The sequence below is a fragment of the Oryzias latipes genome, chromosome 1 (genome assembly GCF_053564925.1).
Source record: "Oryzias latipes strain Hd-rR chromosome 1, Olatipes_Hd-rR_3.1".
NCBI lineage: Eukaryota > Metazoa > Chordata > Actinopteri > Beloniformes > Adrianichthyidae > Oryzias > Oryzias latipes.
The window spans coordinates 1462549-1487500 of NC_136237.1; the positions used below are offsets into that span (position 1 = coordinate 1462549).

General features: G+C 42.5%; 1 protein-coding gene and 1 long non-coding RNA gene across 4 annotated transcripts; one reads left to right on the forward strand and one right to left on the reverse strand.

Annotated features, from left to right (window-relative positions):
- The first annotated feature begins 227 nt into the window (after positions 1 to 227).
- cusr (Copper-only SOD repeat protein) lies at positions 228 to 23899 on the forward strand. 3 transcript variants are annotated; one of them, XM_011481051.4, is made up of 10 exons: positions 228 to 404; positions 4133 to 6197; positions 6430 to 6529; positions 8627 to 8704; positions 9941 to 10039; positions 10437 to 10569; positions 10683 to 10797; positions 14472 to 14596; positions 20286 to 20366; positions 23347 to 23899. In XM_011481051.4, the coding sequence occupies exons 1-10, from the start codon at positions 365 to 367 to the stop codon at positions 23439 to 23441; spliced, it is 2931 nt and encodes a 976-aa protein (XP_011479353.1). In that variant the 5' UTR covers positions 228 to 364; the 3' UTR covers positions 23442 to 23899. The 3 variants fall into 3 exon arrangements, with proteins under 3 accessions (XP_011479353.1, XP_078804307.1, XP_020562125.1); XM_078948181.1 differs by lacking the exons at positions 20286 to 20366; positions 23347 to 23899 and adding an exon at positions 19817 to 20091; XM_020706466.3 differs by lacking the exons at positions 20286 to 20366; positions 23347 to 23899 and adding an exon at positions 14964 to 15116.
- Positions 20581 to 24336, reverse strand: LOC111947087 (uncharacterized). The gene is made up of 3 exons (XR_002872891.2): positions 24234 to 24336; positions 20800 to 20865; positions 20581 to 20712 (listed from the first exon to the last, which is right to left on the reverse strand). It is a non-coding gene; the product is annotated as an uncharacterized LOC111947087 (long non-coding RNA).
- Between the last annotated feature and the right edge of the window lie 616 nt (positions 24337 to 24952).

The window sequence follows — 24952 nt, forward strand, 5'->3', positions numbered from 1 at the left end:
TTAAAATCCCCTCAAAGTGTTCAAAAGGTTTTTGCTAAACTAAGCTCTTGTTAGCTTTGATTTAAAGCCGTCTTTATCTGACCAAACCTGAGCGTACAGGTACACACACCGCCTTTCATTCAGCCTGCTAAACGCTTTCTCCTCCCTCCTCCCTGGTGACCAATCACAGGCCAGCAGAAAAAAAGCCAGAAGCATAAAAGAGGCTGCACTCCTCTGCAAACCTCTCAGGCATCCCATGGTTTTTGGAGAGCTCACTGAGACACGCAGACTATCATTTTGCTGCCTCTGAACTGGAAAGCTTTTTATGCAACTGGCTATTTTCAAAGATCCCTGCCTCCTCTCGGTCTGTTGATCCGCCGCCACAATGCGCCTCCTCATAGCTGCTCTGCTGTTTGTGGGGTTTGGTGAGTACATGTTGAGTCTTCCTGCATGCAGTAGCATCAGCAGGATAACTGTTTCTGCAGTTTGAGCTGTAATATTTGTGCTAAATTGAAACAGTTTACATGGACAGTTATTCCTACCTTTGAATCATTTACTCCTCTAGTTAGTGATTTTCTGACTAACAGACCTGTTGATTCTCAGAACCCTTTGGGTTTCTCAAGAGGGCATGCCTTTGCTAAAAGATTGACATTTGTATTTCTTGTACTTTTATAGTCAAGGACACTTAAGGAAGACCAGAGTAAGAGTTGCTCCTGTTCTGTTGGTGATTTATTTCGCTGAGTTATGGTTAAAATGGTGATCATTGTTTTTAAATGGTACAAAATGCTGGCTGAGAGGTACAGGTACACACGTTCTGAGGTATTGTGGTCTTTGGATTTATTAAGCAGCATTTGGAATCCTGTCATGTTTTGATGATGATAATGAAATTAGGAAAATATAATTTACAAAATGAATGAAATCACCTAAAGTTTTGTAACTTAGTGTAACTTTCACCCTAAAAGTTCCTCCGTAACATCATGCTAATGCTAAACATTTGATTAAAAACACTAATCAGTCATTTATTCAAATGCTCTATTATAATGAGCTGTCTTTGCATTTCAATTATTAGACTCTTCTCAATGTCTTTCTACTCTGGAAGTCATGAATTTTTACTATTTAATTACTGTAATTATAGAACTTATACTCTTTTCCATTAAACCAGGAATACAAAAACCAATTCTACTCCTTCAGATTGAGGAATAAAACAATTATTTCCATGATTACTTTTGGTGGAGTGACTCGACACAAATTATTGATGTGAAACATTGTGAGACGAACAAACAGAGAAGGATTTACAGGACAATTGTCCCTTGGGAGTGGGCGGAGACACTATTGTATCCTGTTGAAGACTGTCAGGTTACAGTATGAGCTTTTATATAATATAAGCTGTGTATAAAGGACCACATCGTTTTTCCTAAATATTTCATTCGTTTTTTTTTTTTTTTTTTTTTTTTAACTTGTCCTGTCCAACAGCTAGGCAAACAGATGAGAGCTGAGGGCCTCTTGTGTTGGACATATTTTATTTTAACAAGAGGGGTTATTCATCTTCAGACAAACCAAAGGTATGTCTGAATAAACCCCTTTTGTAATTGAGGCCAAACTTTATTAATTTCAATCATGTTTGAAAATCTTTGGTGTTGGACCGGACGGAAAAGGAAAGAAGGGAAGAAGAGAAAGGGACGTTAGAGAGAGGGGGGGTAGGAGGGTGATAATAGGAGGGGAAGGGGGGTAAGACCATGAAGCAGCATAGAGCAGACAGGTTTACTGGTTGTTTATCGTTACGGTACGGTTCAAATGTAGTACAAAAAGGGCGGGGCCTGTTCACACACACTCAAATATTATCAACACACCTGCTAGCCGCAAAAATGTCCACATGTCAACATGTACACAAAACAGATAGTGTTCACGAACGCATACTTATGCCTTTAAACCAACTAGTGTGAAATCTTTCATTCATTCAATCATGCAAACTATTAGTGCAAAGGTGAGCTAACACCTGTGCTCAGGTGAGTGTTTATGTTCTTCTAACATGGATGGTGGAATGTGAAAAGAAGGAGGAGGAGCGTTTCATTCGTTTTTGGCAGGCTGCATGCACAGTGGTGTAGTGACTGGCACTCTCACCAGTTCAAATCCCAGCCGTGTGGAGTTTGCATGTCTGCGTCTTTCACTCCAGCTTCCTCACAATCACTGATCTGTGATTCTTAATTGCCCCATAGGTGTGAATGTGAGAATTAGCCAGCAATGGTTGGGCAGAACCTCCATGATGAACTTTCCCTTCATCCAAATGTAGATGGGATAGGCTCCAGCAACCCAGTCACCCAGCGAACCAGTGGGCTTAGAAAATGTTTCTGTTTCTTTTGACTGTAAAACACAGTTTTATTGCCGCTTGATTCACTGAAAGATGATGTGATTCGGTTTTACTGTTTTACTTGAGTACTTTATTCTGATATTCAGGCTTTTTACCATTTTCAATGATACCTAAAATCTACTAAATGAACAAAAGGAAGGCTGAGTTTGCCACTGTTCAACTCCCATAAATGTTGGAGATAAAAATATTTTTTATTTAAAAGTCAACCTTTTGCTGTCTAATGCATGCTTGGTGCAAAAAGCAGTCAGATGGATGAGTTGCTTGCTGGTGAGCAAAAGTTTGGCAACACACAAGAAGATCTGCAGTTTCAACAGAAATACAGTTTTCTTGAGGAAAGCATCCTACTTTTAACATTACCATAATTCAAATGAAAATCTATTGTGCAATTTACACTGCAATGTTAAATTTGGTCATGCATTTGGGAAAAGCAGCTTTTATACAACTCAATTCTAAAAATGGAGATTTTAAATAGATGTTTTTTCTTAATTCATTTTAAAATAACTTGAAATCTACTGCAGTTTCATTTGCCATTTTGTGCCAAAATTCAAAAGAAATCGGAAAACAACGCCCCCTGGTGTCATGCATTTTCATCTACAGGGTGGCACGCTCTGCGGGGCGGGACCCACCGCATTCCTGTATTCGCTAAATTCCTTTGGAGGTCTTGAAGACAGAGTGTAAATCCTAACGCATAGGATGGAAGAAGTTTCCTCCTCTCAACCTAAACACGTCTGTTGTAGAAGCCAAACATTTGTCAGGTCCCTAACTTATGGAGGGGCTTTTCTAGAGACGGCCCCAAAAATGGCCTTTTCTCCATTTGGGGTTCCACTCATAAATAACAGTTCTGAATGTTTGTTTTCTTTTTTTGTTTTTGATTTTATATCCTGGCATCTTGAAACGCGTTGGACTAAAATCATTTGCCAGCTGTGACTTACTTTCAATTTAATGTTTGACCTTAAATACCTGTGAAACCAACGAACTGCTTATGCTACGGTCACATGTACAGCCCGAGGGTTGGAGGGTGGCAGTCTATAATTGGCCGATCATCAGACGATTTCGGGGACCTTGGAGACCCTTCCTATCAGTCAATTATGGCGCTGCTGCCTTCCTGCCACCCGCCTGCCACCGCGTGACCTCCAAGTGTACCCAGGTGGCACTGTCCAACGCCAAAACGTCGGCCGGTCGCCGTTTAATTTGAACTTTTTTAACCCGACGCCATGCAGCATGTAAAAATGCCACCGCTGCCACCTGCCATATTTGCTGAAAAAATTGCTTTAAGTCGCTTGCATTTTGGGACATGTGACTGTAGTCCTACAGGAGTACAACAGTACAGGAAGTTTTTTTCACCCATAATTCAAGGAAAATTCAATTCTTAATGGACAACTCGATTTGAAATTTGATAATGTGTACATTTCTATGCATCCAGGTCAAATGAGGGGCCTGTGGCTTTGTGGACAAGAAATCCCAGAATGATTTCTAGTCCAGAGGTTGACATAGTCCAAAAATGGAATCTGAGATAGAAAAAAGACTATTTGGTTTTGGTAATGGATCAGAAGTGGTGTTCAGCGTTTACGGGAAAAATGAATTGCCTGAAAATGTAGTACTGAGGTGAGGTTCCAAGAGCTGTCATGAAAAACAATAGGTTTCAGTGGAAAAAACACTTCTCTGTTGCAGTTTAGCGGGTAAGTAAAGCAGAGGTTTTTCATTTCAAGGAACTCACATTCTGCTGCATGTGTTTCCTTTCAACAGCATTTTGACACGCAAACTCCTTTTGTCTATTTTTTCCAGATTCTGTTCACTGTGCTGATTTCGTGGCACCTCTGAACATGGGCGGGGTCACAGGTCTAGTGAGTTTTAACTCAACCTCTCAGGCAGTTCTCGTTAACATATCTGGTGCTGGATCCTGCAGTTCGGTGAACTTTTCCCTCAGTGAGTTTCCTGTTATGTACGGCCACTTCAAAGATCCCTGTTCTGAGGCAAACATCGGCCCCGGCATCTTCACCTTTCAGGCAGATCCCTCCCAAACAAACTCCATTGACGTGTCACTTCTTTTTAGGCAAAGATCCAATCTGGATGACCTTTCGCTGTCTTTGCTTACATGTAACGGTACCAAAGTGTGCACAGTTGTGAGTCAAAGCCAAACAAATGTAACTCTACAGGCCAGGTTCACTGGCTCAATTTCAGGAAACATTTATCTACGTCTTAATTTAAACTATTCCAATTCAAGGCTGCTTGCGGACCTTGCAGCAGTGGAGTCGAGCGCTTCACAAACCAACGTCACTCTTTTTGGATCTCTGAGTACAGCTCCGAGCTGTGATGTCCTTCTTGGAAGCGTAGCTCCATCAGCATTGAGAAATCTGGGGGTTGTAAAGGTTGGGCTTCCTTTGCTTCCTCAGAAATCACGACTGGATCTTGATAGTTTCAACTCCTCCTACAAATTTCTGCTGTACAGCATTGGGTCGACGTATAAGTGTGCCCAGATCCATAACCTCCCCGTGAAGCAGGTGAGAGCCGTGGTGAACATGAGAGGGATTATGGGCTACTTCAGCTTTTTCCAGGCTTCACCATTTGATCTGACTAGAATTACAGTCAACCTCACAAACCTGAACCAAGTTGGGCCCTACCATGTTCACCAATTTCCTGTCCCAAATTCAATTGGATCAGGCTTGTGTTCAAATGCTAATGTTGGTGGTCACTGGAACCCATTTGGAATTGACACAATGAGCCAATCCTACCCAAAAGGGCCTGGATCCACACATGACAAGTATGAGATAGGTGACCTAAGCACCAAGCATGAGTCTCTAAAAGACAAAAGCATGATGATGAAAACATTCACAGATTTTAATCTGCCTTTGTTTGGGCAGAATAGCATCGTAGGTCGCTCCGTTGTGATTCACAGCCAAACAGATAATGCGAGATTTGCATGTGCCAGTATAGGCTATCCTGCTGAAGTCACTGTAGCCAAAGCCAAGTTCCAGAGTCCTGTGGTTGGTGAGGTTTGGTTCACCCAGGTAGTCAATAGTCCTCTTTCTGATGTATCCATCTTTATGTATCTTTCATATGGAAATCCCTCAATGACAGCAAGCCAGATGCACAATTGGCATGTTCACATCTTCCCTATCAGCTCAGAAAGGGATGATGATGCGCAGCGCTGCAGCACAACTGGAGGTCATTGGAATCCGTTCCAAATCACAGTCAACGGCAATTATACTGTCAACTGTGCCCCTTTGTCTCCATTAAGCTGTGAGGCAGGAGACTTTGCCAACAAACATAGCACCATTAACCTTAGTGCTACAGTAGGAAGTGTGGATTCAAAACACTTTTTCACTGATGTCACTGCCTGGGTGCCAGGAATGATTGGTCGCTCTGTGGTCATTCATGAAGCAGGAAGGGGAGCACCAAGAATTGCTTGTGCAAACATTACAGAGGTTAGAGTTCCCAAGGCTATCTTAGGTCAGTGGTTTGGTCCGGGGTCAATTGACGGTCAGGTGCAATTCTCTCAGGCTGTGCCACAAGGTCCCACAACTATACAAGTGTCCTTGAAAAACCTGGCCTCCATTGCTGGAGGGTATCATGTCCATGTGTTGCCCCTCAAACCTGGCAGTGCCAGCCCCTGTTCAAATGCAGACATCCTTGGACATTTCAACCCATTAGCTTGGAATGTTTCAAACTCTCCTTCGCCTGGTGTGGGTACAGTCGACCAGTATGAGGTAGGCGACATCAGTGGGAAGTTTGGGATGTTGACTCTGAAAGACATCTATGAGGGAGTCCATGAGGACCCGAGCATGCCACTGACTGGACCTTACAGCATCGTTGGGCGGTCTCTGGTAATTCATCACACCAATTCAACAAGGTAAGAAGTCACTGCATTTGATTTTCTACTGCTGTAAAGAATAATGGTCAGAATGACAGAAAGAAATAGAAGCCATTTCACATTCAAGATGATCACATGTTGCTCTGAACCTCATCAGACATGGTTTTAATTCAAACTTGTCTGGTTTAATTGTATTTTATTTCCTCTTAAAGTCACATTTCTACAATAGATGCGTGTTCCTCATCTTGAGTTCTTTGGTGTTTTTGTACAGACTGAGGTGTGCCGACATCATAGCAAATACAAGCACAGGAGGACAGCTGATCAATTCCACAGCTGTTTTCAATGGTGTGGTGACCGGAACAGTCCAACTGGTGAGTCCAAAATGTCTTTCAATCAGTGACAGAGAAACCGTTGTTTTACTATTAATGTATTTTTTGGAACATAAGGTGCACTGAAAGTTATTTATCAAAAAAAGGAACAGTGCAGATGTACTGTATAGTGTATTTAATCCAGGACGATTTCTGTAGGCTGTAAAGTGTTGCATAGTTACATTCAGTGCGTAAAGGGTTGAAGAGTTACAGTCATTCATAGACATCAACACTGGAGCTAAAGCTGTGGTGTTAAAGGGTTAAAGAAACTTGAAATCTCAGACAACTGCTCTGGTATCCATCTGTACTGACTTTCTGAACGTCGACATCCAAACTCTGTCTCCACAACATCTTCCATCTCTTTGTGTCTACTGGCTCGTGTGTAAAACAACGCCACCCACCATCGGCGATCGTGAAACCTGACACTGCCTTAACCAATTATTATCGCTTCCCTTGTTGTTAACACACCCAGTTTCCCCTTCTTGCCACCTCCTCCTTTACCTTGTCAGCATTTCCCTGTGCTCTTGTTCATTGTTCCCCTTCCTCTCAGTCCTCCACTTTTTTTAACTGAGCTTTATCTTTTATCAAACTTCTAAATGTCTTTATTTTGCCACCAAGCGTGCTTTGTTAATTACAGATGACACGTCTCCCTGATCAGTTTTTGTCCAATCATCGGGGAGAACCTCCTGATCTCCTAAAGTCTGTTTTAGCTCCTCCCACACAGCCCTCTTCCTTCTTTCAGCTTCCAACCCATGGTCCTGCTCTGCCATTGTCCTCCTGATCATCCTCACCACCACCAGAGTCACTACAAGCCACCATCTGAGGCTTTGTGGCTTCAGTTCCTCAGCCACAACGTTGCAGTTGTTGTTTTATTCATCTATTGTTCAGCCCGTAAAACATGTTGTCACGTTGTGTTCTTCTCTCTCCTCTCTTTTCTGGAGAAACCTACTCACCACTGCCATTTTCAGTCTTTTGGTAATGTTCCGTCTGCATCACTTCCTCGTCACCTTGTTTCCTTCACCCATTGAAGTCTGGCCTCATGGTCACCCTCTCTCCTCTCTAAAAAGACTCTCAATCACCAAATCCAGAGAAGATTGTCGGCATCAAATGTTGGAACAGAAGGTGTGGCTTTGGTTTTAATGAGAAGAAAGGAAAGTATTTGGTTGGTGACTGAGCTCATCGTCTCATGGACAGACGGGAGTGATCAGAAGAGGTTTGAGGAGTTCTCAGATTGAACCCAGATTGAATTTTTTCTCTTAATCCGCTCGCCTGACTCAGTGGTAACTCACAGAGATTTATTCTACCCTTTAAAAAGACAAAACAGACTGTAGTTTGTAAAATGAATTATCCTCACCTGCATAATAACAGCTCATTGGACTAAGCAGTCGATGGTAATTCCTAGTTTATATCAACACTGCATATTCCTCGATATCAACTATGACTCAAGTTACAGTCTTTGGGTTTTGCTGATGTGCATTTCTTACTGAGTCAGACATGCAGCACCTGGAAAAGCAACTGAAACTCTTCCCAGTTTACTCTGAAAGAACACATTTAACCCCACTTTTATGAACGTGTAAATGTTTTTATTGTGAGTGGATTGTAATCCTTGCAGTAAAATTAGAGATTACAAAGATGAAGGTCGCTCCAGAGCAAGCTGCCACAGAAACAAGACTTTTTTATTTTTTTGCTGCATTAGTTGTTGGTCATGCAGACATCAAACACATTCTGCTTGTGATTGGAAACAGGGCCCAGATCCTCAACTCAGCCTAGCATCCGTCTGCAGGACAGTGGTCCATGCAGGGTCACCATGGAAACAGCTGTCTCTGTCAGCTGCCCTCCAGAATCCCCACAATGAGCCCCAAGCTGCATCCATGGATGAGAGCTCAGAAAACCTCCCAAATATTTACCAAAGTCATCCAACTCTGGCTAAAGCAGAGACATCGTAGTCACTGTGTAGCATTGCATTAATAAATTATAGAGATGGTCCTCTACCTAAGCAAAATCTAAATTCTGGAATAATGATTGTTCCCTTAAGTTGGACTGAACCACACAATACTGTTCAGGTGAAATTCTAAATGTTTTTTCCTCTCGACCTGCCAGCGCCAGCAGATGTTTGCTGATGGGAGCTCTAGTGATGTTACTCTGATCGTCAACCTTCAATCAACCACAAAAGCAAATGTAAGTCGCATCACAGGATGTCATGGTCACAACTTGTTCTGACGGAAAGAAGTGAGAGGATATACATTCACGCGCAAGAGGTTTTCTAGAACATTGTTTCTGCAGAGCGGCAGGAGTTCATTAGAAATTCACCTCTGAGCTGTGGGCGGGACTGTAGGCGCAGGGCAACCCCGCCCCCGTTCGCCTCCCTTTTGCTGAGAGCTGGGAGCAGAGAGATCCAGAGTGTTTTGTGTGTCACAAATACGATTATTTTCCAACAGCATTTTTTCATCTGCTCCTGATTCACCACAGTTTCAATAAAGAAATATCAGAAATACAATTTGATCTAAAATTGCTTCGTCCTCCATCATCAGAAAAATGCCACTAGAGAATGTTAAAAACACCATTTGCATAGGAGTGGGTCTTTAAAAAAACACCATGTGACGGATTATAAAACACGAGAAGTTTTTTTCCAACATGTCAATGTTTTGGATACAAAGTGATCAGTGTGCAGATTACAGTACTAGAGGTGGAAAATCCCTCCCTCTGGTCTGTGACTGACGCTCTGGAGGCAGAAGTACAAATCCTAGCAAAGAATCACTCGACACAAAAACATGTAAAGAGCACAATGACAATTACTAAGCTAAGTAAGTATTAAAAGAAAAAACAGCATTACATTTTGGAAAACAAACAAAAAATCCAGAAACCAAACTGTTAAAAAAAGTAATTTTTAGCAAACAAAATGAAATGTTAGAAAAAGTCAACACAATGAGAAACCAGTAAAGGTACTGTGGTCATCTCTGATTGGATGATGATGTTTGTCCATCATTTCAAAGTTATTCTTTATGAAGCCATACTGGAAATCATCATCCAATCAGAGATGGCCACAGTACCTTTACTGGTTTCTCATTGTGTTGACTTTTTCCAACATTTCATTTTGTTTTTTCTAAAATGTTTTTTTCTTTTTGTTTTCTACATTTTGGTTCTAAAATGCGATGCTGTTTTTTAATACTTGTTTTGCTTTTGGTCGTTGGGATCTTTAAAACTTTTTTGTCTCATTTCAATTGTTGATGCGATTTGCCCTTCAGGGCCACCGTACTGGAAGTTGATTATGTCACCGATTTGGGTCACACTAAAACTTCTGAACCACTAAACACAGCAGCATAACAATCCTGTATGTATTTATATGTATTTATTCCCTATTTAGCTGGTCTATGTGCAGCACTCCCGCTGAAACTCCTATTTTTATGTTTAAAGCTGGAGCAAGCCTCTTTGTTCATCGCAAGCAACCGTTTGAACGGCAGCCTGTGCGACTCGGCGGGCGCCACGTTCAATCCCTTCAGCATGACATTGAAGGTGAGAGCAGCTCTATTTTTGTGTTTGTGCAAAATCCATTTACCAACTCATCACTGCATATGTTTGTGCTGTCAGCAGGGGGTTAAGGGTCCATATGTTTATACAAAAATATCTAAAATACGTATTTCTGAATATGGAAAAATCTTCCTTTAAACAAGAATCCAGCAGGAGCTGCAGAGCATCTTCTGTTACGTTTCATTTCATGTTTTGCTGGTCTGTAAAAAGGCTGTATTTACTCATGAAAAACAGAATTAGACAATAAAGGTACCATGACGCACATGCATGCCCAGAAACCACGGTTAGAAATGAGTGACATGTATTTTTCTGAGGAAAGGAACTCTGGGACCCACATCATGTCTCCACATCACTTCCGTCTTCTTTCTTCTTCCTCTTTCAGAGCTCCAGCTGCTCTTTAGGAAACCCTCTGAGTTGTGCGGTGGGGGAAATATCTGCCAGACAAGGCAATGTGAGCCTGACCCAGAGGCAGGTCTTCTCCGACAGCCTCATCCAGCTCTCTGGGGACAACACAGGTAAACAGGACGTCAGAGGATTTCTGTGTGGTTTGGCTTTAAAGTCAAATGTGCTCGTTCTTTACTCTGTTGGGTCCAAAATGTTTAGCTTGTTATCCTCTACATGTCTCCAGTTGTGCACAGGTCTCTTGTGCTGAAGGACGGGGACGCCATCATTGCATGTGCAGACATCCTCCCAAACTCCCCATCATCCCAGCAGATCTTTCCCAATGTCACCAACTTCAGCCGGTGGGTCAATTTCAATGAAACCAAGGGGTGCATTTCTTCAGAACTGCATCCACGGTCTGCAGAACGCTCTGCTCTGTCTCAGCTCATTTCAGAAAATGCTACAGAACTTTACGAAGACAAACACTGATTAAAAAACAACAACAACCTGGCGACTTAAAGACATAAACAAGTCACTCAACTGCAGATTTTATTTTTACTATTCAATGTCAAATTGAATAGAATAAAACTTTTGAGTTGATAAAAGAGAAACTGTCTTGTTACTACCATAGCTCTATTAAAAACAGGTAGATGATAGAACTAATGAAAACAAATAGCACTGAAAATGCAGTTAAAAAATGAATAACAACAATTAATAGTTATTGTTCAGTGTTGGTAGCTGCGTTACTGTTACACAAATCCACAAAACTTTATCCAAATTCTAGAAATGTTGACACTGTTTCCGTCAAATCCTAATTATGTGAATAAACACAAACCAACTGAGGCCATAAGTGTCAGACACAAGGGCGGGGGGCAGGTGGTTGCGAGTCAAGGGGTTTTAATACTCAAAAAACAAAAAGCACTGCTTAGCAGGCTAACAAACAAAATCAACTCTCGTAACAAACAAGCAAAACAGGGAGGAAGGCAGTCAGGGAAATGACAGCATGGACCAGCACAGCGGAAGGCAGAGACAAGACTTAAACACAATCAGGACTGACGAGACACAGCTGACAACGACCAGCAGAGAAGGAAAACTCAAAACTAACACGTACAGGAAACCTTCAAAATAAAATAATAAGTCCTTCAGAAACACAGATGTGACCAACACTTTGACAGCAGATACATTCACATTTCTGCCGCGGCTCTAGCGCTCTTCATCATCTATCAAAGGAGACGTCGCCGTCTTCTTCAGGCCGAGGAGTGGCGAGCTCCTTACACGTGGGAGGGGCTACGGATGATGACATAATGGGAAATGGTGGTTTTCCAGAGGAGCTGTGGATCCAGCAATTCCAATTGTGGGACCTCTGGTGGCGCCCGCTGTGCAGCGCCCAAGGCCGCCAGTTCCTACCAAGAAGGGCATCGCCATCCGATTGTTGGTCACATGACTCGTTTCATCTAAAAAAGTGTTTCCGCTGCAGTTTTTAAAATACATCTATTTCGAAATGCCTCAAAAACCACCAAGAACAAAAGCTTTAATACGATACATACATGTTTTTTTTAATTGTCGTGTTTCCATTAGGCTAATTTAGTATCACAAATCCAATTTTGGCAATCATTAAGTCAATGGAAACGCCGCTAATGAGGCATTGTAGGCTCTAATATTGGTGAAATCAACAACTCAGTTTCATTCGTTCTGTTTTTGTGAAACACAAATGACAACAGAAGAAAAAGAAAAGATTCATTTCCAGCATGTGATCCATGTCAGATTTGGACTTTGAAGTATTTTGCAGAGTTTCTTTTTACCTTTTGTGGTAAATGAGTAAAGATTCCCTGCAATCACTCCCCCTCATAGCTCCCATCCCGGATTTCGTGTCTGTGTGCTAAAACACTTTGATTCAAGTTTTATAGTTTCTATTTTCATAAAATGCAACCCTTTCCTTATATTATTTGTCTTTATGTAATGACAAGACTATGTGTGACTGTTATTATGGAACAAACTGCCCCCAAACTAATTAATACGTCCTTTCCTTTGAAACACTAATTCACAGCTGAGGTTTGTCTCCACGTGCTAGAAAACAACAAACTGAGCAAAAATATTTAGGGTTGTTATTATTCTAAATGAATAAATATTGTTGGAGTCCATCTCTGTCCCAACATTTATTCCAGTAAAACCGCTTGTTTTGTCTGAATTATAATTATAGCCTATAAGTGAACAACAGATTACAGCAAATGTTCAGTGTAATCCCCATCCAAAGTAAGCAATTAGGCAACTGTAGACAGGGAGATTCCCTCTGAAGGAAGAACCAGACTTTGTCAGGCCGACCGGGTCCGGGAACCAGACGGACACATAAACAGACCAACGGAACATGGGTCACGAGACAAAACAGACGAGTTAGTAACTGCTCCAGTGTCACATCCTGTCAAACTGTCTGTAGGTTGGTGTTTCATACAAAGGCGTCTGTTTCAGCAGAACCAGACGAAAATACTGCGAGCAGTTCCTCAAAACTAACTTCTGACATTTCTGTGGAACCAAACTTTTCTCCGTACGGGTATTGGATACGGGCCAAAAGGAAACACCTGCAGCTTTGGTTTTTCTCTCCAGAAAGATAGAAAATAAAACTAGAAAATAAAAATGATCATTTTACAGACATGTGTATATAAAATTATTGAGAATTAATAAAGTAACAGAAAGACAAATTCACCCAAGAGGGCAAATTTAAGATCACCTGCACCTGCCCTTGCAGGTGTGGGAGTGGAAAATGGTCAAACCTGTGTGGTGGAAGCTGGTGGACCGCCAGAAATATCAAGGCAGTAGACCCCCCCCAAACCCTGCAGACTGTACAAGGAGCCGTTCACGTCATACCTGCACGCTCCTCGCTGCAGCCTGACTGTTAGAAATTAGGAAATGAGCCAATCAGAGTGTAGTTTGTGTGGACGTCCTATGGACACTTACAGATCACGTGCACGCCCCGTGCGTGCAGCATGTGTGCGGTCAGTAAGGAGCCAGAACTCACACCTCACTAACGACTAGAGCAGTAAGTTTCAGCGTAAGGATGCCGGCATCACCTGTACCATACAAGTACCTGGAACTTCCATTGTCCTTATGAATACTTTAGATACACTTTCCACACACACGACAATGGTACGATCCATTTTCATCACGTCCCTTAAGGTGGTATTATGAGCCTTAAGGGAACTGCAGACACACCTGAGCTCACCTGAAAATGCAGACGCTCCTTCCTACGACCCTCCACGGACCCGGACCACCCAAAAACCCACAGAACCCGACCGGGTCGACCCCTCTGTAGGGATGCATGTGACTAAAGCTTTAGTTGTGTATCCAAAACCAGTTTGTTCACTTTCTGGAGAAAGCATTTGTTTAACGACATGCCAAGATTGTTTCTGACAGTCATTTCCTCCATGCCTTCAGAATTTCACTTCTCTTTTCAAGAAAAATGTGATCCATGCTGTGTGACATCAGTCATCTGGAGGAACCTGTTTGCACCTTCATGCCAGGACGCGTTCATTACTGTTAAACAATTCAACACAACATGTTATCAGCCAGTGTGAGGACAGTGGGTCTAGCTTAAACTCTGATTAGCATCACGTTTCTCAGGTAATAGATTCAGGAAGAAAAACAATCACAGGGGCTCCTGATACAATCACCACCCCTCACTTCTTCACTGATGTCGGGGATGCTTTTATTCTGAAGAGTTCTCAGGTGAAGCTTTTTCAGCCAATCACCTCGGGTATTTACGTTTGATATTATCCGGTGGGGATTTGGTGTTTACCTCCCAGCTCTGCCACCAGCCCAGTGCGGGTCACTAAATAGACCACACCTGACAGGTGGAGCACAGGTGGAGTGTAAACACACCTGAGTAGGTGTTTTTAGGGCAAACACGTTAATGAGCAGTTATGAAGTTTACATTCTGTCACTTTGGGAAAACAGATGGGATCTGACTGAAATGGAAAGAATGAAGCCGAACTCTTCCTCATCCGAGTTCTAATCTAGTCTGCCTTTTTGAAACACATTTCAGGTTTGATTTCCGTAAAAGGGTGGCGGACGTCCTCAAGGTGGAAACAGCAAGGGTCACCATCTTACCCGGCTCTCCCTTCAATGTTGAGGGTCGCAACTGCCAGAGGGTCACCTACATGGTGTCAGGTGAGGACAGATATGCAGAGGAGCATTGTGTTTGTATGAATGAATAATGTGAGAAAATGAGTTAGGTTACCAACATTCAATTTTACATTCAGTAAACATTACAAGAATCTGAGGTGGGGTCTATAGAATGAAGCAGAGATCTGAAATCTTCTGCTCTTCACGGTGATTACGATGGTCATGGAACATTGACTTGGTAACTGAAAATGTTCACATTCTGATTCTGTTTCAGTGTAGCTGCTCACTCAGACCAGAAAAATACAAAACAATTCTCCTGACTGACTCTTCAAGCTTCTTCTGAAGCCCTGGGTTTTTCTGTTCCTGCATAAAATATGCTAAACCTTTGACCTTCCTTCTCTGCTCTCCTTAGACATTTGGCATTCAGACAGTGAACTGCACCAGGGTTCACTTGCAAGAGAGCCGTGATCAAGTCGGGTACAGTTCATGAACAAACAAAATATCCGGTAAACCTGAGAGTGCAAGCAAACCAAAAAGGTTCTGTCCAAAAATAAAAAGCTGATAAAGAAAAGGTTTGATCAAATCTTTAACAGGCAGATACACAGTCTCATAGATGTTCACACAAAGACCATGTCACACAGTCACCACGTTTATTTTGCGCATTTTCCATGTCTTTCATGTTACATGTGTGATAAACGTCGTTCATACGTGTCTCTTGTGTTCGTCGTTCGTCGATGTGAGCAGATGTCCGTCGAGGAATTCAGCTGACGGGACTTGACATGAAATCGGTTTTGACCTGTTCAAAATTTTTGGTCGGTTGAGAATTATGCAGGCTACGCGTATTTTACGTAGTTTATACGCAATTATTACAGAAATCTTACACAATTGGGTGTGATTTTTCTGAGATACATACACAAATTTGTCTCTTTCCACGAACGTTCCACGTCTGTCTAACAGACTTTACACGCATGAACCACCGATATCATTTATCACAACAATCACACAGTTCGTGCACATTTGGCGTGTTTGTGACGGGTCTATAAATCGGCCAATCTTTAACCCCTCCAGCAGGGGGGTCTCCCACTGCTCTCTTGCGGGGCGGTGTCTGGTCCCACGCAGTAGGCGGGACACTAGAGGGGGGCGAGTACGACGAGCGCGGATGCAACTGTGGCTGGCGCGGGGCTCTCTCTGGCAGATCACCCAAGCCCCTCCCCTCAGTTGGGACCTAGCGGCTGGTTCAGACCACGGGATTCCAACTGTTTAACTAAAACAAAATATTTGATTGCCCGCGGTGGGTGCTGACCATGGTGCTGAAGCAGTGGGATTTCTGTTCAGTGCCCTGAACGTCAAAGAAGCGCTGGTTTACGTGTTCTTTGTGTGGTTTATTTAGCGTTTTTAATGTGGTTCATCAATGATACATCTTGTAAAAATTTTGCGTAAAGACCAAACCTTTTCTCACATAAATTCACGTATGACCAGTTGCAGAAAACAATAAATGTACTGCCTGTGTGATTTTCACTAACTGGACTCATGGATCTTTTTTCTGATGTGTCTGTTTCTTCATGGTCAGAGTTCATTTTGTGCAATATCGCCCACTCATGAGCATCTGTTGTAACTGCATGATACATTTTTAGGTGGATAGTCTGCTTTGAAAAAGGCAACATGGTAACAAAACAATGGTGTAAAGTTTCCTGGACTGTCTGAAACTCTTAAACTCCACTGGCACACCCAGAACAAGAAAATCCATCAATGAGCACTTAGAAAAGCAAATAACAAGCGGATGTTTATTTAAAAAACCCAAAAGAACACCTGTGTCTTTCAAAAGAGCCTCTTACAAGCCATGCTACATGATAAACAATGCCATATTCATAGATGAGACCAGGGTGGAGTCCTTTTGTCCTAAAGCTTTTCAGAAGAAACACCTCACTGTCGTTCTTTTCTTATTTTTCTTTTTTTTAACTTGTCCTGTCCAACAGCTAGGCAGACAGATGAGAGCTGAAGGCCTCTTGTGTTGGACATATTTTACTTTAACAAGAGGGGTTATTAATCTTCACACAAACCAAAGGCATGTCTGAATAAACCCCTTTTGTAATTGAGGCCAAACTTTATTAATTTCAATCATGTTTGAAAATCTTTTGTGTTTGATCGGACAGAAACGGAAAGAAGGGAAGAAGAGAGAGGGATGTTAGAGAGGGGGGGGTAGGAGGATGATCATGGGGGGGGGGGGGGGGGGGGGATAAAACCATGAAGCAGCATAAAGCAAGAAGTTTACTGGATGGTTATACTCATTACAGTGAGGTTCAGATGTAATACATGTCTATAAGGGCGGGGCCTGTCCACACACACACTCAGATGTTTTAAACATACTTGTTGGCTCCAAAAAATGTCCACATGTCAACATGTACACAATACAGATAATGTTCACACAAGCATACTTATACATTCAAACCAACTAGTGTGAAATATTTCATTAAATCACACAAACTATTAGTGCAAAGGTGAGCTAACACCTGTGCTCAGGTGAGTGTTTATGTTCTTCTAAGATGGATGATGGAATGTGAAAAGAAGGAAGGAGAGCGCCCAGCCCTCCCCACACCAAGACCCCCGCCGCAGCAGCAGAACACCCAACACCCGCACGGCAGCAGATAGAGAACAATTGCCCCCCGGGCGATCACATCCACCACCCAGGCCAGGGCCAGCAGGACCGCCACGGGGGCCCCCAGAGAGCAGGGAGGCACGGGGGGAAAGAGTGCAGCTCCAGCCCAACCAGGAGAGCAGCCCCTCCACCGCGCTGGGTGGGCCCAACGCAGGGCCCGCCCCAGAAGAGTGCCCACAGCCCCAGACAAGCACCCCACCAACACCCAGGAGTTCTGGGAATACCCCCACCCCAACCCCAGGTACGAGTCAGGACCCCCCAAGGGAGACCCATCCCACGTTCCAGGCAACCACCCACCCGGCCCACGGTTGGTCCAGGAAGGAGCCAGGCAGGGGCCAGCCGTCCCCGCCCAGGAGGAGGGCACCCAGAAGAAGAGGGGGTACACAAGAAGTGTTGTAAACATGGCCTGACCAGGCTCACCCACAGTTGGAAATTTGGCGAGGCCCAGCACTCAGGGGCAAGGACCAGAACCCCCACCACAGGGACACGGAAACCCCCAGGCTCAGGTGTGATGTGATCCCCGGCTCCTGGCCTAGCCTTAAAGCTCAGGCATCCCTCACACTGCATGGAGAGAGGGGCCAAGGAAACCAGCACCCAGGAAACACGGCAGCCGTTGCCAAGGGTCCAGTACCCCCTACCAGGGATGGGGTAGGGGACAGATGGTCCAAGGTCCCACCTTCCTTGTCAAATGCGTGTGTTTGTGTTTGTGAGGGTATGTGTGCGCATGTATGTGTGTTTGTGTTGGAGTGTATATTTTGAGGGGTAAAGTGTGTGTACTAAGGGGGTGTAGTTAAAATTGGCAGGTAGGGCACTGAGGGGACATCTCCTGATTACTCACAGTGATGTCCAAACAGCCCCCTACCAAGGGTCCTACACGTCTAAGGTGCAAATAAAGCCGAGGGGGGGCTATTCCATACGGCAACCATGGGAGGGGGACCACTGCCAAGTAACTCCTCCCCCCAAGGTGCATCGCAGGCTGCCCCCCCCCGCCCCCCCATCGCCCTAATGAGAGATTATATGAGGACGGGGGTAAGTCGGGAACAGCTGGTAAACTGTCCACCGGTGGTCAAACAGCCCCCCTCCCCCACCCAGCATAGGGCTGGGGGGGGGTAGCTCACTGTTGTTCTTAGCCACAGTGATGAATGGATGATCTTTGGGTTGTGTTTGGCAATCAGAGGAACAGTTACAAAAGTTCAGTGAAGTGTGATGTCCTAAACTACCAGTCTGTGGGTCGATGATGACTCAAACTGTTGGCTGATGTCCACTGGTCCGTCTGCGTTGCGTCTCCGTTCCGTTGTGTTGACACAAAAAATGAGAACGTTCATTGATCAATCAGGAATCCACGTCCGTCCCTCCACACCGCAACGCAAGCTTAACGCAGGAATTCCATTTCCAGTCCGTTTTACGAGTCAGTTTCACGGCAAACAGTCAGGGAACCAGAAACAGGTTCGGGTTTTAAAATAAAAGCTTCCACTGTACTTTCAAAATAAAGTGTTACCTTTTATATTCAAGGTAATGTGCCCACATGATAATGCAGGGTACCACCACATTTTCCCCGTGGACGACAACAGTTTACTTTTGGAAGTACAAAAACACAACATTCATTTTTTTTTTTTTTTTTTACTTGTCCTGTCCAACAGCTGGGCAGACAGATGAGAGCTGAGGGCCTCTTGGGTTGGACATATTTTGCTTTAACAAGAGGGGTTATTAATCTTCTGACAAACCAAAGGTATGTCTGAATAAACCCCTTTTGTAATTGAGGCCAAACTTTATTAATTTCAATCATGTCTGAAAATCTTTGGTGTTGGACCGGACGGAAAAGGAAAGAAGGGAAGAAGAGAGAGGGACGTTAGAGAGAGGGGGGGTAGGAGGGTGATAATAGGAGGGGAAGGGGGGTAAGACCATGAAGCAGCATAAAGCAACAAGTTTACTGGTTGTTAATCATTATGAACAACACAACATTCATGACACAAAACAAGGACACAGTAAGGAAGGAGAGGGCATGGGGCCTGATTGCTTAAGTTTTAGATTAACAAAGACAACAGGACAAACCACTCGACACGGGCGTGGCAGGACAAACCACTCCCCTGAAAGCCAGGGGGGAGGAGGGACGGACCAGAGATGCAATGGAGTCAGTGTAAATTGACCGACAGTCATGAGATGGACACAACGCAACTGAGACGCAACGCAACGGAGACGCACCGCAGATGGAGCAGTGTTAATTTGGGAAATCAGGTGAAGCACATCAATCCTGTGCATTCAGTAGGTCTGGAATCCATTTAACCAAACAGAAGAAAAATTATTCTCCGTTTTTGAATCCTTTTTTAAATTTATTACAGGCGCCTTTGTTTTCAGTCTTGCTAAAACGCTAAAACTGACAAGGCATCCGTTGAGTCACCTGACCTGACCTGACCTGACCTGACCTGACCTGACCTGACCTGACCTGACCTGACTGTAATCGAAAGGATCATAAGCAGTTGATGGATGTTCTTTGTCATATTTTCTGGAATGTTAGGTGATGCAAGGATGAGAAAGTAAACCACAGCATGTTTGACATTGTATGTTGTCATTATTTGGCATGTTTCAGAAGATGAGCTGCTGTGTTTCAGGTCTGCAAAAACAGACTTTTAGAGCCAGCCGAGCAGCTGGGGAGTGTCGAGAAGAGGACAAAGAACAATTACAGGCATTGAAAATCTTCACTAAACCTAAAAAAATAGCTGAGTAACTTGAAGCCAGGGTTGAATGTCTCTGCATCTGCCTTCCTGCCCTTAGTGAACAGAGAGGTTTCTGTAAAGGGCTTCACACAGTATAGCCCGGGACAGGCAATTATGTCCTTGGAAGCCTCGCTCTGCTGCAAAGTTTACTATTTCAGCCTGGAGGCCCTTTTAGCTCTACTTATATCAAAAGGGCTTCTTTTCTTCATGGGGGGGGGCTTTCGATAAAAAATTTTTTTTTTTTCTGGTTGATAACTTTTTTAGGCTCACAGAGACACAATGATCATCGTGTGTCTGAGGAGGAAAACATTTCAAGTCCGTCTTTGTGTTGGAGATTTGAATTTGCTCTCATTGCATCTTTCAGGTGAGGTCAGTGCGGCGCTGCTGAGCTCTGTGAGGACCAGCGAAGCCATGGGCGTCTTCAAAGAGTCGGATCTGTGTACCAGTGAGTACTCCACACCACACACAAAGGTTTAAGCCTAAAGGAATCATTTCAGGAAGTCAAATGTTTGTTTTTATCTTTATTTGCATAAACCAGTTAAGAACAAAATCAAAATGTGCAGCTAAAGGCCGGGTCACACAGCCACTGCGTACATTCTACGCATGCTCTACATATAGAATTTTGGACTTTCACAGCTGTGGTGCAGCGGGATCCCCCTCTGATCGGAAGGCTTGCAGGTTCGAATGCCGCTTTGCCGCCCATGTGTAGAAGTGTCCTAGGGCAAGACACTGAAGCCAGCGGAGAGTGTGTGAATGGATGAAGGGGACTGCGACTGTGAAGCGCTTTAGGCCTTCGAGAAAGATAGAAAAGTGCTTAACAACACGCCATACATGCGTGACATACGTCATTCATTACATGTTTCTTGCTTTCATCATACGTCGATGTGCTCAGATGTCCATCGAGGGTTACAGCCGACGGGTCTTTCCGTGAATTCGGTTTGGAGCTGTTCAGAATATTTGATCAGCTAGGAATCATGCAGTCTGCGCGCTTTTAACCCTTGTGCTATCCTAGGCACTTTAACATTGGGAGTGGGTCATCTAGACCCACCAGAAAGAGCTCTGAACCTTTTTTCTTCAATGATTTGTGATCTTCACTGGTGTCCATGGATTACATGAAATCTTTCCACCTTTATCCACCTTTGTCATGGTAGGGAGAACACCTCAATGGAAGGGGGGGGTCATCTAAGATAGCACAAGGGTTAACATAGTTTATACACAATTGTTACACAAATCTTACACATTTGTGTGTGATTTTAGTGAGATACACATGTGTGTCTTTCCACGACCGTTCCACGTTTGTCTAACAGACTTTTCACGTATGAACCACAGATGTAGAACTTTTAGATCACATATACGGCGCACAGATCACGTTCAGATGACATCATTGATGCATGAATCACTAATGAATTGCATATAAACAGCAGAATAATCACACACGGTTCATGTTTACGTGTTCTTTGCGTGGTTTATTTGAACATCTGTGGTTTTAACGTGGTTCATTCCTGATACATCTGTGGAAATTTCCCCTAAAGACCACAACTTTTCTCACTTTTTCCACGTATGACCAATTTTATATGTGCAACATGTGGTAAAAGTGCATAGTGGCTGTGTGGCATGGCCTCTAGTATCGAATTCTACAGAAAACCTTCTGATGGTGATCAACATCACTGGCCCTGATGAATGTAATAGAAAATATAACAAATGCTATTGATAATAAAAAACATGTAATCGGGGTATTTATTGACTTAAAAAAAGCTTTCGACACAATTAACCACTGTATATTAATTCATAAATTGGATCGGTATGGCATTAGGGGGTTAGTGCTAGACTGGATCAGAAGCTATTTGAGCAATAGAAAGCAGTTTGTAAAAGTTGATGGTGCTTGTTCCCAATGTTTGGACATTGTTTGTGGTGTCCCTCAGGGGTCGGTTCTGGGACCAATATTGTTTATTTTATATATAAATGATTTATTTCAGGTTTCTAACAAATTACGGCTAGTTCTATTTGCTGATGATAGTAATGTGTTTTGTGATGGGGATGATTTGCAGCAACTCATTGAAATTGTTAAGAAGGAGATGGAAAAACTGAAGCTGTGGTTTGATGTAAATAAGCTTTCACTAAATTTAAGTAAAACAAAAATGATGTTATTTGGTCACCATAAGGGTAAAAATATTAACATTGACATGCACATAAATGGGGTGAAACTTGAAAGAATTTATGAAAATAAATTTCTTGGGGTCATAATTGATGACAAACTAACCTGGAAAGCACATATTAGCTACATACAAGCTAAACTATCCAGAAGTATTTCTGTCTTAAATAAAGCTAAACTGGTTCTGGACCACAAATCACTCCACATGTTATACTGTACATTAGTTTTACCATATTTTTCTTATTGTGTAGAGGTTTGGGGGAACAACTATAAAACAACGTTACATTCACTTTCAATACTTCAGAAGAGAGCAATACGAATCATACACAAAGTCAGTTACCTTGAGCACACAAATAAATTATTCATAGAATCAAAATTACTCAAATTTTACGATCTAGTAGAGTATTGTACCGCTCAAATAATATTCAAGGCCAAAAACAACTTATTACCCACAAATATCCAAAGGTTATTTATTACAAAAGAGGAAAAATACAATTTTAGGGAAAAAGATACATTTGTCATACATAAAGCACGTACAAATAAAAAGAGATTCTGTGTTTCAATTTGTGGAGTGAAGTTGTGGAACAGAACCAGTAAATGCTTGAAACAATGTCCAAACATAAAAGAATTTAAATATAGATACAGGAAGATGATCATGGATAAATATGTGCAAATACAAAAAAATACAGAATGTCAGCATTTATAAATCTGCATACTTTGACAATACGTTTTGTTATTCATTTGTATGTTGTTTGGAAATGAAAATTACATGTATATATGTACATATACACTTGGGTAGGGCACTGGACTCTGATGGTGGGAAAGTAAGGGCTTAGGGTAAAGGGGGGTGAGAGTTTATAAGATTTTTCTTCTTCTCACTCCCTTTTGGACTGGTGTTTATATCATTTTGTTTTGTTTTGTTTTGTATAATTTACTTGTCTTTTTCTTGTTTTTGTAAGTTTTGTCTCGTTCTTGTCTTATTCTGTTATTTTACATTTGTTTCACTAGTCCAAAATAAAAAAGACTACTACTACTACTCTGTAGCCCCATAAAGACAATGAATGACCTGGAATATTGGAAATGAATTGGTTTAAAAACTATCATAGCTATTGAAACCTTGAAGTGTTTTTGCCTTTATGTGACTCTTTGAGACAATTTTGTTTGTCTGGTTGTTATATTTTTTATTTTTCCTCAGCTGTTAGAAGAAAAACAGGAAGTCAGGGTGTCCAAACTCTTCTGACAGTAGCACCACTGCTTCTGTTTTGTGTTTAAGAGTCTACAGGAAATGCGGGTCTGCTGCTGCTGCCAGGACAACTCCTGCCGGTTCTGATGGTTTCTGTTGCCTTCCTGCTGCCGTCCACGGCCTAGAGGATCCAAACACCATCAGTGAAGACATGGATACTATGGATGGATGAACGGACGGATGGATGGATGAACGGACGGATGGATGACCATGGTTATGATTTGTTGTTGTGGTTCTCAGAAAAGATATTTTGTGTCTCTTTAAATACGTTAAGTCTTTTTTTTATTTTCTATTTTGCAAACTACAGATTAAGGTATTTTCAATAAGAACAGCTCTGTTCTCCATGACCTCATGATGATTTTGGGTTTTGGATCTAATTCTTGTTTTTGTTGAATTGGGCAAAATTGACTGGTTTATACCTCCTGGGTGTTAATTTATGCATTACTTTTGTTTGATTAAAAAACTCCTCTGGAAACTTGTGAATAAAGGGACAATTACTGTACTTTCACCTGCTGGCCATGACCTTAACTTTGAGCTAATGTATCAATAAAGATTTTAACATTTTGATTACTGAACATTACAATTGCCATCACTGTTCTCATATATTTTTCATTTTCAATTTTTTCTTCCTATTTAAATTACAATTTTGTTGTTATGGGAAAAAAAGCAAGTCATTCATTCAATCCTGACTAGTTCTGATCGTTCTAACCTGAGCCGGTTCTGATTGTTTACTTTCCAGAGTCTGCTCTTAACCCTTGTGGTATCCTATGACCCCACCCTTACATAGGCGTGTTCTCTCTATAGACACGGATGATGTTTACAGGTCAGATTTATCTGTGTTGAAGAGCTCTAGAAGCATCAGAGATCACGTCTGGGTTTATGACATCATTCAGAGATTCTGCCGGTATGAGCTTCACCGTCGGCTGCAGGAGCTGCAGCTGAATGACGGACGCTTTCAGCGGTACTTCTGTCTCTGTGACCCGGTTGGACGACCTGCTGCTGGCCCCGCATTAGTCTAAAACAAGAAAAAGTTCAAAATAGGAATAAAATAAAAGGAACTTTTTTTATTATTGCCTCAATTCAAATGGGAACACAATTTTAAATTTCAAGAGGATAACGATGAGATTCTCCTCCATTTGGGTTTTGAACTCCAACCACCAATTACATCATCAACACGTCATGTCAAAGCTGAGTCCTGATTGGTTGACGTGACGCAAATTCTTTGCCAAAGTTCATATATTTGAACTGTGAACTCTATCTATTGCACTTTGTGTACTCGCAGAGCCCCCCAACAGTTTTTGAGGCGACTTTTCTCCAAAATCCTTTGCTTTAAACCTCCTTTAGGTTATCGTGCAGAAAAACCAGGAGCTTCTAAGAAAAAGAAAAGCTAACTTTCATTTGTCGACATTTAACCAATCACAGAAGACCTAGCATCATTAAACTACAGATTGTCTTACATTGTAAATGACTTTTACTAAAACAGAAGAAAAATCTTTATGAAAAGAGTCCCTTAAGCTGGGAGGGGGGCCACAACACCCAGACTGACCCCCCGAGGAAGATAACCTGGAGAATCATGGCTACACAGACAAAAAACTAAAGGAGGTGGACAGATCCTGCAGCCCCCCGACCCTGAAAG

Bases quoted from the DNA above. Each gene is read 5' to 3' on its own strand.
- cusr (XM_011481051.4), top strand. From the start codon at position 365: ATGCGCCTCCTCATAGCTGCTCTGCTGTTTGTGGGGTTTG. The intron at 10,570-10,682 runs GTAAACAGGACG...ACATGTCTCCAG, and splicing joins GCTCTCTGGGGACAACACAG to TTGTGCACAGGTCTCTTGTG. The intron at 20,367-23,346 runs GTGAGTACTCCA...TTTGTGTTTAAG, and splicing joins AGAGTCGGATCTGTGTACCA to AGTCTACAGGAAATGCGGGT.